Raw genomic sequence first — 14,235 nt, 5'->3', positions numbered from 1 at the left:
ACGTCATTTTATGTCATTTTATTTCATTTTATGTCATTTTATTTCACGTTACTTCGTTTTATTTCGTTTTATTTCGTTTTATCCCACTTTATTCCCCGCTCCTCCCGCCCGCTTGTTTTCCCCCGTCAGGCGGTGCCGTCCCCGCGTGAGGGGCGGCCGCCGCCGGCCCCGCCCCCTCCCTGCCTTGCCTCTTCCTCACAGCAACGCCCCGCCCCCTCCCCCGCCGCGCGCCACGCCCCATTGGTCCCCTCACCCTCCCTCATTTGCATACCGCCGGGCGCACCAATCGGCGCCGGGCGTCTCATTAACATGCAGGGAGCGGGCCAATCAGCGAGCGCGGGGGCCGGGCCACCACGTGCTGTTGCTAAGCTTCGGCTTCTAAATTGTTACCATAGCCGCCAGCCAATCGCGGCGCGCGCGGCGATCTGTCAACATTCCCTGCCCCAGCCAGAGGAAAAGGGCGGGGAGGGGCGGGGCTCGGCGGCCAACCCTGCCCTCCCATTGGCCCGGCGGAGGGGGCAGGTCCCGCCCCCGGCCGGCAGCGAGCGCGGGGATTGGCGGAGGGGGCTGCCCGTCGGCCGTGTGTCAAAGTAGGTTGCGCGGGTGCCCTTATAACCGGGGAGTCCCCGCGTGTGGGGCTCGGCGCGGAGCGGGCGGGGGGGGGGCGGTGGCGGCCGTGAGGGGCTCGGCTGTGAGGGGCGCTGAGGGGGCTCTGAGGGGGGCTGCGCGCACCCAGCCATGGAGCTGAACTCGCTGCTCATTCTCCTGGAGGCGGCCGAGTACCTGGAGCGGAGGGACCGAGGTACGGGGGGCGCTGGGAAGCGATCGCAGCGCAGCTTTCAGCCTCCCCCCCCCCCCACTCCCCTTTAACTGCGTGCTCCGCCCGGCTTTATTTGTATTTTTGTGAGGGAAATCCTCCTCCTTTAGGCACTCGCTTTGTGTTATTTTTTTCCACCTCGGTGCCTTTTATTATTATTATTTTTTTCTTCGCTTCTTGGCTAGAATAACACCCAAACAAATAAAAAAAAAATAATAAAAATTTAATTATTTTTAATGTTTCGATTTAAAAAAAGAATAAAAACGTGTGGAGGAAGATGCATAGACAGGCTGCTAACGCTGACTTTGTCCCCAGAAGCAGAGCACGGCTATGCCTCCGTGCTGCCCTTCGCCAGCGACTTCTCCCGCAAGAAGCCCCGGGCGGCCCCCCTGGCGCGGCGAGCCCCCAGCAGCAGGTAAGGCCCGGCCACCCCCGAGCCCTGCCCCAGCTGCGTGCCGAGCCCCCCGGCCTGGCCCTGCTCCCCCTGTCCCGTCCGTCGCCATGTTTTTCCCCTGCCTGGGCTTGGCTGTGTTTTGATGGGCCGTATAAACACTGCCACGCGTACACCCGCTCCTGGCCGCGCTGCCGCCGCCGCCGGCTTCCCCCGCCGCCCTCAGCGCTGCCATCCAGGCCTCTCTCCGCCTGGCTCCCCTTCCTGGCACCCCCTTTTTGCCATCCCTGACACCCCCCCAAGATGTTTATTTCCCAAGCCTTGCCCCGCCGCCCTGCCCGCCATCCCCAGATGTGGCCCCCGTTGGGGTGTCGGAGCCCCAAACCCAACGCCGTGCTCCGATTTCTCCTCCTGGCTGCTCCTCCAGGTGCCAGGGCAGGAGGTGTTGGCGTGAACTTGACCCCTCCGGGGCTCCTGCAGCTCTCCCAGCCCACCCAGCCAGCCCCGTGCCCCGCCATCGAGCTGCACGACCCGGCGGTGGTTTATCATGCTTATCCCACGATTTATTATCATTATTCTTTTTTTGTTTTGCCCGTTGTTTTCCTCCCCGCAGCCACTACCTGTGCTGCGATGGCATTAGCGGAGGGACTGCTGTGCGCAGGCTCTGCAGCTTTGTTTGCTGCTCCGGCAGTGGCTGTGTACGTGCAGGAGGCTGTCTTACAGGGACAGCGCCGGCCCCCGCCTGGGAACTCCTCCAGCCCTGTGCTCTGCCTGCTCTGCTTCGCTCTTCCAGGGCTGCCTCGGTCTCAAGGCAGTGCCCGGCTGGGCCTGCGTGGCCCCACGGCTCGGCGGACAGTGGCTCCTCTAGGATAGCCTAAAATGAACTCAGTTTGCACGTGACTTGTTTTCCAAACCGGCCGCAGCTCTCATTCCCCCATTGGGGAGCCCACGGGGCCCCGAAGGGTCGTGGGGTGCCAGAGACAAACTGAAATCAAAAGCTGAGGGGCTCCCCCCGTGACAAAGCCGTGAGCCTGTGAGGCTCTGCTCTGCCTGCCGTGGCTGAGCACTGTCTTGCTGTGGCTGTGGGGGAAGCGAATTGTTCCCCTGCTGCAAGCCAGGCGAACGCTTCTGGGGTTTGCATTGCTGCAGTCTGACAGGTTGGGGCTCTGGTCAAATTCTCTGTCTCATTTTGGGGTATGGAGAAGTCGTCAGTTCATTTTGAAAAGAAAGTGTTTTTGGAAAGGAAGCAGGACTGCCCTGAGACACTGCCCCTGAAGATTTGTAATTGTTTTGTCACGAGGGATGCTTGCTGCCTTTAGAAGAGCTCACAGTTGCAGATTTCTGTCTCTGGTATTCAGGAAATCTGTGTGACTTACAGAGCTATTATTCCATCATTTCCTTTCTTCGGTCGCTTGTCACCCGCTGCAAACTAGTTATTTGTCTGAACTGTAAGCTGCTTTCAGGAGTTTTTAGGAGAGGATTTGTAATCTATCAAATACAGCAGAATTAAAAGGTTGCCACTTGCAGGTTTGCTGGCGTTATCGAAGCGAGACATGCGTGCCTGCTTGCAGTTTGCATCCTGCACTTGTTTCCTGACTAGAGGTTTGCATTTACCTGCTCAGACTTTGCTCCGTCCCTCGCCGTGCAGCAGCGGTAACCTTCAGAAATGCCATCCAGCGGCATGCAGCGCACGCCTTTACTTGCACTTTCAGTTCTTCTGGCTGCAGCGATCAGCAGCGACTTGTTTGTGCTCTGGGACGGGCTGAGGCTCCTCGTGGAGCGGAGCCGCAGTGCTTTAATGCAGCATCCTGCTCCTTCAGGGGCTGAGCTGTGTGGGCACCTCTGCATTGTGCCTCCCGGTGCTGCACCCGCTTCTAGCGACCGCAGCTGTGCCTTCGAGCTTAAATTTGAGGGGGGAAAAATTACCCTTACGTGTGAACATCCAGCCTAAAACGCATGACATGCACCAGCATCGCTGCTCATTGTTATTATTTGGAGCTGTGGGGTCTGAGCTTTGGGCTAGAGCCTGGATTTTTGGTAATGCAGTTTGGTTATCTCTGAGTTGCTCAGGAAGACCTGAGGCAGACGAGTGGCTGAAGTTCAGAGGATGTGGAGTGGCCGTAGGTGATGCGAAGTGTTTGTCCATGTTGTGCCTGCGTGTCTGGAGCTCGTGCCTAGTTCCTGCGTTCTTCTTTTTCTTACATCGAGGTCTGTGCTTCAGGTTGGAGGGGAAGGAGCGGAGCAGGGAGCTGCGCGTTTCAGAACTGCAGGGGTTTTGTTGTTGTTTTCGTCATCGGCTCTTCCATCCTGCTGCTTGCAGCATCCTCGGCTCCCCGCGCTTACATCACCTGATCAGGCTGTGCATACAAGATATATATTTAAATGGCGTGTTTTTCGTGCCTCGTGAGCTAAGCATACGTATGTGTGTGTCTGTTAAGGCGTGAAAAGCATCTTCCTCCTCATGCCTGCAGAATGGGAGAAGGGAAGGAGGGAAAAGCATCGGATGGAGGGGGGCAGCCCCTCGATTGCGATCAAATGAGGAGGTTTGGCAGGTTTGGGGTCATGGTGGGGAAAAACAGCAGCATAACTGCATTTAATCAACCCAAACCTATAAGCCTTCTGTCCACTGCAGGAATTTGACAGCTTTGCTTTGCCCACTGATAGCTTCAGATCAAATTTGGAAGTGTTTATTGCTAAGCAGAGCGTTCCCAGCATGACTAGTGGCTCTCAGGCATCATATTTAGCCATTTTTTTTTCACTTCTACGTTAAATTACTTGATTTTGTGTTTTCTTCTCACCGGCTTTCCTACAACGTGCCCTTTCCCATGTCACACGAGCCAAGCTGCTTTGTTTTCCTCTCTCCAGTTTGTTGTTTTACGGTGTCCTCTGCTGAGATTCAGCCTTGTTCTCCTCCAGTAGCTTTGACCAAAATCCTCTGGCGAATGAAACTGCCTGCTTGTTTTGCAAGGAGGACAGGAGATTTGAGAAAAGCAGAAGCCTGTAATTGACGTTTTTGGGGAGGAAAGGTAAACCTAGGTCACATCTTGTTACACAAATACTTATCATGTACTTGACCGCAGGGTAATAAATGTCTCCTCTTCGCGGAGCAGTAGCTGGAGCTCCTAAAGCAGTGCAATGCAGTCTAATAACTCTTGTTAACGTCTGGCTGGAATTAAAGAAAAGGCATAAAACAAACAGCTGGGTTTCGCGGGGTTGTGCCGTGGAAATGGTGTTAGCATTTAGCAAGCCCAAATGTTCGGGTGCTGATAGAAAACAAGAGGTAGAGGGAAGAAGAGAGGATTTGAAGTGATCTCCCTGTGGGCAGCACCCTTCGTGGCCGTGCCAGAGCACATGGAGGATCCGGAGGGCTCGGTGCCTGCTGCTTGGACCCTTCGCAGCCCTGGGCCGGGAGGATTTGCACCACCAAGCCCCCACGGGCTGGGCGCCAGCCCCCGAGAGTCCCTGCCGTGAAAGGGTCAGAAAGAAGGTAAAACGAAAAGCGAAATCGTGGCGTTAGATGCCAGTCTACTGAGGTCACGGGTAAATTGACTTGCAGAGAAAGGAATTGGACGTCAGCGGCGCTCGGCGTGTTAATTGAGGAGCTGCTGTAGGGAAGGAAAGCAAAATAAGCGCCCGTTTATAAATATATCTCCCGGATCTATCAAAATCGGTGTTTTCGTTGGAGTGTTACATAAATAGACCCGTACTCGGTGCCGTGCTCTGGTGAAGGGTTATGGGCAGAAGAGGATGAAAGCTGCGTTTGGTTTTTCAAACGAAAACAGAGCTTCGTGTCCGAATTCCTCTGTTAGTGTTGGCTCGCGGCGAGAGGCAGCCCGTGCCCCGCAGAGCAAGCCCCCTGCTCCCTGCAGATGTTGTTCCATGCCCACGCAAAGCAGCTGAGGGACCAGAGCCTGATTTTCTTTTTTTATTATTATTTTGTGGAAGGTTGAAAATAAAACATTGTGAACCAGGCTGTGGAGATGACTTCTCTGCTTTTTTTTTTTTTTTTTTTGCCTGGCTTTCTGAATGGGACGGGTCCCCCTGGGTCTGCTTCCCTAAAACCCTCGGCAGAGGGGCAGCAACCTGCACCACCGAGTTTGTTTTTAAAACTGCTGCATTTTAGTCCTGATGCATGAAATCTCACGAACTGCTCTGTCACCGCCGAGGAGTCGCAGCCTTCAAGTAACCGAGGGGGGGGAAAAATCATCGATGTTTGGGAAGTGCCTCCGAGCTCGCTGCTGCGAGCATGTGGCAGCACCAGCTTGCATCGGGAGCCAGATTTGTGCACGAGGAGCGTGCCGTGTGTGCTGTGAGGAGAATGCAGGAGCCATTTCTGGTGGATTAATCCCGTACCGGCGGGCGGTGAGCAGTGTGCCCGGATGAAACCGAATGGAAAAACACCCCGGGAGCAGCTTGCGGAGGCGGGCTGCCTGCGTGTGCTTCAGTCTTACGCTCCTCCTGGCCCCACGTGCTGCAGGCCCTGATATTTTGGTGTGCGTCCCATGGCAGGTCATGGGTGAGGACAAGGAAAGCCCTGGAAGCAGATCAGGATCCTTGCAGGGAAGAGCTGTGTGGAGGCGGCATCCAGGACAGCGGCAAGATAGCGAGGTTCATGAGCTGTGTGCTCACACCGCGGCACATCAGGAGTGGGAATCAGATGCAGAAGCTTAATTTGCAGCATCCTACACAACTTCTTGCTCTGTCCTTGCTTCCTTGGCCTGGCCAGCAGGTGAAGTGCAGGCAGAGCAGTTCTTACACTGCCTGTTGGCTCTGGCAGCCCTGCGAGTGCTGCCTGAGGTGGGGTTGTGTCCTCCGCTGCCGCTGGGTTGCGTGACTTTGTGCTGCCCTCTGCACGGGGCTTGTGCGGCGCCTGCCCAGCCCTGCCTCTACCTGAAAGCCCCGGTGCACGCAGGATGTTTGCCTGCATTTTTGGCACAGCAGTGGCTGGCTCTGCTTGCCCTAGTGCTGCGGGAGGCGTTGGGAATCGGGAGCGTCTCAGTGACCCGCAGCCTGGCATGGGTTCGGGGAGGAAGGCTGCAGAGGGGAATGGGGCTCTGATCCCGGGCTGGGAAAGTGCTCTTGGAAATGGTGCAGCATCTCACAGAAACAAAACAGGAATTTACTTGGTTCTTCCCCCTTTTTCCAGGCCTTTGTTTGAGAGTTTATTCTCCAAGAGAACACAACTGCTGCTTCCTAGCTGGTTACTGCTCGGCGTGTGCTGCATGAGTGCTGGGGGTGCCCCAGGTCAGCAGTGCCATCACTGCAAGTCAGCAGCATAGCAATGAGCAGTGGCACCCCTGATCTCTTGCTGAATCCTTTTTGTTTATGATTTTTTACATTTTGTTCCCCTTTCTTAGCTGAATTCTTTCACTGACACCTCTCAGGTACTGGTGCTACCCCAGCTCCCCAGGATCTTGGTTGGAGAACCCAACGTAATGGACTTAACCTGAACACCGAGAGTCTTCCTGCTCTTGCAGCTACTTCTGAGGAGTTCTGCAGACCATTTATCCAAAAAATGCAGTCACAGACCTGTTCCCTCTATATAGATATGTATTTATATATCTTAGTCTTGGCCCACTCCCTGTTACCAAACTACTAAGGCTCCATTTTGAAATCGAGGCAGTGCTCACCTGCACACCAGTGCTCACTTTCTTTTCCCTCACTTCAGGTATCGTTAAAAGGAGATGGATATTCTCCTGATATGCAGAAGAAAGAGGAAGTACGTGGTATTTAGGTGTTCATCTCTCCCCCAGCCCCCTCCCAAAGCAACCAACCACACTATTGTGCTTTCTAATTAATTGTTGGAGCCGACCTGTCAGGTTGCAGGGCATTCAGCCTGCTCTGTAGCTGCAGCAGCTGTCAGGTAAATGTCAGTGCGCTTGGTTTTGGTTCCCGGGCTGGGCCTGAGAGCCGGTGTGTTAATCAGCTGGTGCTCAGCCTCCTGGCGCTACCTGCAGCGTGCAGCTGGTGCCTGTGCTTGCACACTGCTTTGTAGCCCCTCATTTGTGCCTGGTGCAAGGAGGGAGCGCATCTGGCTTCAGCTTTGGTCAGTGCTTCTCCTGCTGGTGTCACCAAAGCCAGGTATGATCAGGGGATCGGGCTTGGCTGCAGAGAGCTCATGTGTAATCCTCAAAAAGTGAGGGAGGTCCTGCCATGAAGACTGTCTCAGGTCTACCTGCGTTTTGCCTCTCTTTGGGAGTCCCCTGTGAACATCACCTGCGTGGCTTTGTGTTTGGGGACAGCGGTTCCAGACTGAACCTGTGTTTTCTGTGGTGTTTGTGCTGGTTTGGCACAGCGGCGTTTACTTGTTGCAGAGCAGAAGTTTGATCTATCTCAGGGGACGTAGGAGTGGAAAATAAAAACAGCACCCCTTATTGTGGTTGTTGTATGGCAAAGACAGTAAACTGCAATAAACCCAGTTCACCTTCAGCAGCACAGAACATCTTGAAACCACTTTCAACCTGGCCACATCGCTCAGCACCACTTGCCTGGCAGTGGAGGAACACGAGTGTTACCTGGCCATAGCTCACCTGATGCAGCAGGTTAAAAAATAACTCCCAGGCTACTCAGAAAATGACACCAGGTAATGGTTGACCTAGTTGATGTCTTAGCAACGACGCCGGGATGCTTTCCAGCAAAAGCAGATTAGCATCAGTGCTGAACCTTGGACACGTTTGAGTTCTGTTTCACCTGCGGAGGGGCCGTCCACTTAATTCACTGCGGGATGAGGCACTGTGCTGGGCTTGTTTGGTGGTTACTCCTTCGCGTGAGCTCTCCTTGCTTTGTTCCTCTTGCTCGTAGAGCATCGAGGTTTGCTGCGGCAGCCGCGTGCGTGCAGGGGGAGGCAGAGCAGCCTGTGGCTGAGCAGGAGGGATTTCACAGGAGGGATTTCACACCCTGCGGGTAAGAACGGACCGAGTGCCTGCACCCCGGGCCTCAGCACGACCACCTCTGTCAGCACGTAACGCCTGGGGCAGGCAGGGGATCGTGGCATGATGTAGGAGAGCTGCCTTGATGTGTCTTCAGATCCTTATGTACTGGAAGTGGAGTTAGCTGGATGAAAGTAACAGGCTGGGGAGCTCATATCTTGAATCCTGGTAGCCTGGAAGAGAATTGTGTGCTAAGGTGGTCAGCTCAGGGACTGTGATTTTTCTTCTGTTTGTAGGCTCGGAAGAATTGAGAGGATTCCTCTGTGTTGTCATAAAGATGTCAGCAGCAACGGCAGTGGTTCACTGCTGATTTTTCTCTCTGCTTCTCCTTGGGCTTGGAAGCCAGCTTTCTGGGGGCTTCTTCCTCTTACCCATTGCCATTTAGATCTTCTAACGCTTTCTGCCCCCTCATAATCTTTCTTTGCAGATGAAGATCTTGTGGGCTGTTTTTATTACTAACCTGATCATTTTTTTTCGTGTCCAACTCAGTCTCTGAATCTATTGAAAACTTTATGTATGCAAATTCATTATAATTCCCCACAAACCCACGGTTTACTCATGGAAATGAAGGTGGTACCTTGAAGTATCTAAGGGCTGTAAAAGTGAGCCAATTTCACAGCAGAGCTGTTTCATAACACCTATAAGGATAGATTTTAGAGCTCTTCTGCAGCATTTGCAGGCGTTGGCTTCTTAATCTTCTGAAGTCTTGGTATTTATCCTGTTCTCTAATATCTCTTTTTTTTTTTTTTTTTAATAGGTCATCACACAACGAGCTAGAAAAACATAGGTAAGTCTTGAGAATAAAGCAAATTAAAAGATGTATGGCTGACTTGAGAATGGCTGTGCTTAATTAAGAGTATCTGACAATTATTCATTCTGCACCAAATCACTTAAGTGCTGTTTTTTTTGTCAACTGAAATCTAATGGGTATAATGTTGCTTTGTTTTTTATTATGTTAAGTATACTATTTTTTAAATGCCCCTGATAATTAGTTTTTGGCTAATTAATGCTGTGAGTGGTTAACTGTACTGCTCCTGGTAATGAACCCGACTGCAGCGCCTGTTTCCTAGAGGTATGCTGTGATGGAGGCAGGTGATTTTCAGGGAACAGCGTGCCACAACGGATTATTTGGTGTACTTCAGGCGTACTTAGCAAATGGTCAGCTTCGGCCTTGTGATTTGTATTGCACATTGGTACCTCCAGAGACATTTTTTCCCTTGGTCTGCTTCCTTGCTGGTGCAGGTTGTGGCCAGAGCTGCCCCTGGTGCAGGGTGCTCGGTGCTGTGCAGACGTTTTAGTCCCTAAGATGTGAATTTTAGAGGCCCCGTGTCTGCATGCTTTTAGGGACTGTTTCAATGTCTGTTGGATCTTGTCAGGGTTTGTCTGCAGGTGGGGTTTAGCTGTAGGAAACCTCCCGGGATGCACTGCCCTGAGGATGCAGCGTGCCGAAGGTGCCCGTCCTCGTGCTGGCACTCATCAAGGCAGCAGGACAAGCTGTCTTTTTGGGTCGTTTTTGTCCTTTTTTTGCTAGCTTGTGGCATTTCGGGTTTCATGGATCCAACGAAGGCAGGGCTGTGTGTGAACACAGATGACTTGAAGCCATCTGCCTGCTTCTGAACGTGCAGAAAGTGGTTGTTGGTTGCTTTTGGTGCCACAACAAGCCTGAACTCACTGGGGCTTTTCTTGTTTTGTTGTGTTTTTTGTTTTTTTTAAAGTCTGTTCTGTGGCCGCAGTTACGTAGCAGCTCGGCCAGCACTTCCCTTGCATGCCGACATGCTTTCCTGTAGTTTAATTGTAATATGAGTAAACTGCAGCCCTGCCTCACAGCCACGTGGTCAGCTGGAGATGAGAGGAACTGCTCGCAGATGCAGGCCTGGGCTGCAGAATGCAGCGCCGTGGCCACGGCAGGGAAAATCAGCTGACAGATCCCTCCAGAAAACAACTCCGTGCTAAATTCTGCCCTTCCCTAACAGATTATTTTTTTTTTTAATTTTTAAAAAAATAATAATATTTTGCCCCAGCTGTGCTTCTTTCTCCCTGTCTTTATTTTTTTTTTCCATCCTCTTTCCAGATATTCTCTTCTGTTTCTTCCATTCCTTCTGCTCTGTCATTCAACCAGCATATTTCCTTCTTTTTGCTCCCAGACATGTTTATAACCTGAGCAAGGAGCTGCCTCTTCTTCCCTCTGCTCTGCCTTGGTGTGTTTAAGCAGCACAGTACGGTGGGTGCAGCAGATGCAGGGACAGAAGTGGGATCCATCCATTGTCCAATTTCTGTTCTCGCTTTCAGTTCTGTGTTGTACCTGTGCTGTGCAGTATTTCCCGTGCTAGATTCTTTTCTCTGCTGTCTCAAGGTCAAAACAGGTAGATGGCAAGGTGTATCTTGGGATTGTACAACTAGAGTTTGTAACTGCTGCTGCTTGCTGTACCTCCTGAAATTACGCTGTCCCTTTACGCCAGATTTTATTCCTGGGTGTGAACTTGGGAAACAGCGCAGGTGCCTTGGATGTACAAAAAAAAAGATGTTTACCAAAGCAGATGAAGTGTGCACGGTTCTAGTTACCCAACCTATTGGTGTGAAGGACTCCTGTAACCTTTTTTCCTCTACCAGCCCTCTCCTCCAGCTGATTTACGAGCTGATAATACTGATCACACTGTTCTTCACTCCACTTTACCAAAACTGCACGAAACCCCACCAAGCATCTTGTAAAGCTTAATGACTCGCAGCCATTGCCGGGCCCTGCAGCAGCTGCTCCTTGAAGCAGCCTCGTCCCCCGCCGCAGCCCTGCCCTGCCAGCTGTGGAGCACTGCCTGTTGATTTTGGAGGTGGATCCTTCCAGCCCCAGCGCCTTTGAGTCAGCCCAGCCGCGATGCTCCCGGCCCAGGCACGCCTGGGTCTCTCCTGGGAGCTCGATGGGGAGGAGGTGGCTGCTCACGTCCTCCTCCTGGCCCCGGCCCTCACGTGGGATATGAGCTGGAGGTCAAGGAAATGGTTTTTATTTTATAGGGCCCTTGTTGCCTGCATGAGGGTAGCCAGAGCTGGCACTAACCAGAGAGCCTCGTAGCATCTGCGGGTACATGATGTGAAGTGTTTATCAGCAGTTCATGCATAAAACTCCTTTCTCTCTGATTTTAGCCTCAAGATGATACCCTGCTCACACCTTGGATGTGGTCTGTTACAGTGACACTCCCTAAGGACTCGTCCATCTGATGGCAGTCCTGGTTGGGCCGTTGTGGGTCAGGTTTGCATCTCAGAGCTGCGAAACAGGAACCCACCCTAAGGAAAAAGTAGGGAGGAAAGAAATCTGTCCAAAGGACAGGTGGTGTTCTAGGAGATATTTTAATAATTGAAGGGATATCAATCAGAATGGCACTCAAATTTAAGCAGTTTCTAATGGTACAACAGATAATATATATGTATTTTTATTGTTCCTAGCCCACGCATTGTATCAGTAAGCTTTCAGTGAGCGATGTAAATAGCAAGTGTATTGGTAATCATGACTTTCTGCAAGGATATTTTTCAGTCAGTCAAACCTGACAGCTATACAGAGGAATTCAGCTTTCCCAGTACAAAAACAAGAACCCCTGGGGGACCGGAGCATCTTAAAAAGACACGGTGTAATCTTGTTTCTTTGCATTAATTGAAACCAAGTCATGAAAAAGAGAGGTATGGCCCTCTTGAGATTGCACTGAGATTTACCACGGCATGAAGGCAGTGAGTCATTTGCCCTCTGCTCTTCGTGTTGGACTTGTCCCTGCAGCTCGTGCAGGACTGCAGGAGGAAGTGTTGCTTCCCTGCGTCGGTGCTTGTGTGAAGCAGGGGAGCCCTGAACAGGAGCACCAGGGCTGACACTTGGGGTATCAGACAAAGCAATTCCACTCCTCTCACCTGGCTGCGAGGAGCTCTGTGTGGTCAAGATCCTTTCGATGGCAAAACCGTTGAAAATAGCTCACAAAACTGGATGGTTTTAAAGCACAGCTCTTAATAGTGAGGAAATGAACAAAAAGCATCTGCTGTAGCATTCCTCGAAATGGGCAGGCCACGTGTTGCTGTCCCCAGGCTGGCAACTTGTTTGGCTGGTGAATGCGACGAGGCTGGATCTAGAGGGACAGTTATCTCCTGCCTCTGCCAAGCTGATTTTATTATTCTCGGTGAGTTTTGGTCAGTTTTTCTTCAAGAGGGGGGGAAGGGGAAGATCATAAGGAGTAGAAACCATCTTGTGTGCATTCCTGAAGACAGCAAATGGACACGGCGGTGCCCAGCGCTGCAGCATCTTCACAGCAAGCACCTTCTAGCAGAAGAAAAAAACCTTTCCCTTTCCAAAATAGGTAATATAGCCCCACATATACAATTTTTTTATATACAGCTTTATGGTGCTGATCAGAGGGAGAGTCAAAGTATGTTCCCATGTGTGCAGAAGGTAATGTCCTGAGTTCTGTGTAGTGCTTTGGGCGGGCCTTAAACCCAAAGTCTTGCCAGGCAAACGTTGTTACATTGCACCATTGTGTGTATGAAGCAGGCACCTGTGTATAAATACAGGGTTTGATTAAATATGTTTGTATTTTGATGGAAGCATTATGACGTGCAGCATTAGCTAATAAATCAGAGCAGGTGCCTCCGAAGTTAAATTCTCATAGATCATCGGTTCTCATGAAAGAAGTGTGGATGAGCTCACCAGGAGCACAATTACATTCACGATTACGTCATATTAATTTCCCCCATCGGGGTTATATTGAGTTTGGAGAGTGCATAGATGGTGGTCTTGAAGTTCTGTCTGTGGTTCCTCGTGTTACCGAGTGGCAGGGTTAATAAGAAGCGTGCAGCCACCAGTTGCTGATAAATTTGGAGGTTTTGAAGCAGAACTGAAAGGTCACTGAAATAATAGTGCAGCAAAACAATACTTGGTGTTTATTTTTATTACGAGCTGCCTTTTCCAAATCGCAAATTGCCATCACAGCTCGTACCGTTGTACAGCATGAAGACATAACTGCTTCGATCCATCCCAGTGGAAGGTTACGGAGCAGCCACTGGCTCAGGAAATCCCCAGGTGCCTGCTGGAGGCTGAGGATGTGAAGCTGCTCCCCCAGAAGGATCACCTGCTATACGTGTCCTGCTGCTGGGCTGCCTTCATGAGTTGAATCCAGCCCTGCTGCTGGTGGTCCTGCTGCCTCCTGACGTGGCAGGGAAGGCAGAAGTTGGCTTTTTCAGCCAGTTGCCTGTCACAGGCACGCCCTGATGCCAGCTCAGGGAGGGTGGGATCGCCTCTGTGATCAACAGGCTTAATTTGCAGCACAGAACAGCACACTGCTCTCCTCTGTCAGTTTAATGCTTCTCCTTGACATCCAGTTCTGGCTGCTGTTGCCCAGAGATTGCTGAACTGGATGGGTCTTGCTGACCTGGTACAGAAATCATTGTTGTAATGGGTCTATAAACTGCTGCCATCGCTAGGATGGGTGCAGATTATACCCAAACCATCCCGATCCGTGGCTGCTACGTTAGTTTGGGGAACCACCTGGTCTTACTAGCAGAACTTAACCTCCATGTTATTAATTTCCCATTAAGCAAAGGACTTTATATACCATCTAGTTGGTGAAAAGAGGTTTTCAGATGAATTGCAATAAAGGTACCTTTGCAGGTAATGCCTGAAGAGGCTGAGCTGCCTTTGGGAGCAGGCAGGCACCACTGTTCAGGTAGCTGCTCCCCTCCAGGCTGCTTCTGCCTCCTGGAGGATCCCTTTTGCAGCAGTCAGGTGAATGAATGGTGTTACCACAGCCAGCTCAAACCCTTTTTGCCTGAACTTTAACCTCAGGCTTCCAGCTGAGGAGCACAGCATGTGGTGGGGTTTGTGTCTTTAAGTTGCTGTATTTTTTTTTTCTGGAGCTTGTTTAGCAGAGTCTTTAAAGAACTGGACCCACAGAACTAAAAAAAAATTAATTCCGTGGTTTTGTTGAGTTGTTCTGATGGAATTGGAAGGTTCAGAGCTTCGTGCCGTGGTGCTGCTCTTCCCTCACCTTTTCCCCATCTCTCGCTGTTCAGCAGATGTCAGGACCTGTGACTCCCCCCGCGCAACGTGCTGCAATAGCTATTGTAAATGCCTG

General features: G+C 51.4%; 1 protein-coding gene across 4 annotated transcripts in view; it reads left to right on the top strand.

Annotated features, from left to right (window-relative positions):
• The first annotated feature begins 636 nt into the window (after window positions 1-636).
• The window catches only part of MXD4 (MAX dimerization protein 4), a 36,581-nt gene continuing 22,982 nt past the window's right edge, over window positions 637-14,235 (top strand). The window contains exons 1-3 of one of the 4 annotated variants that reach the window (XM_068679711.1): window positions 637-802; window positions 1,133-1,232; window positions 8,895-8,924. In XM_068679711.1, the coding sequence (XP_068535812.1) occupies window positions 739-802; window positions 1,133-1,232; window positions 8,895-8,924 (194 nt within the window). In that variant the 5' untranslated portion in view covers window positions 637-738. The remainder of the gene's footprint in view (window positions 803-1,132; window positions 1,233-8,894; window positions 8,925-14,235) is intronic. The other 3 variants (XM_068679712.1, XM_068679714.1, XM_068679713.1) reach the window with 3 other exon arrangements.

The sequence above is a fragment of the Anas acuta genome, chromosome 4 (genome assembly GCF_963932015.1).
Source record: "Anas acuta chromosome 4, bAnaAcu1.1, whole genome shotgun sequence".
NCBI lineage: Eukaryota > Metazoa > Chordata > Aves > Anseriformes > Anatidae > Anas > Anas acuta.
This window is presented reverse-complemented; position numbering and strand designations above follow the sequence as displayed.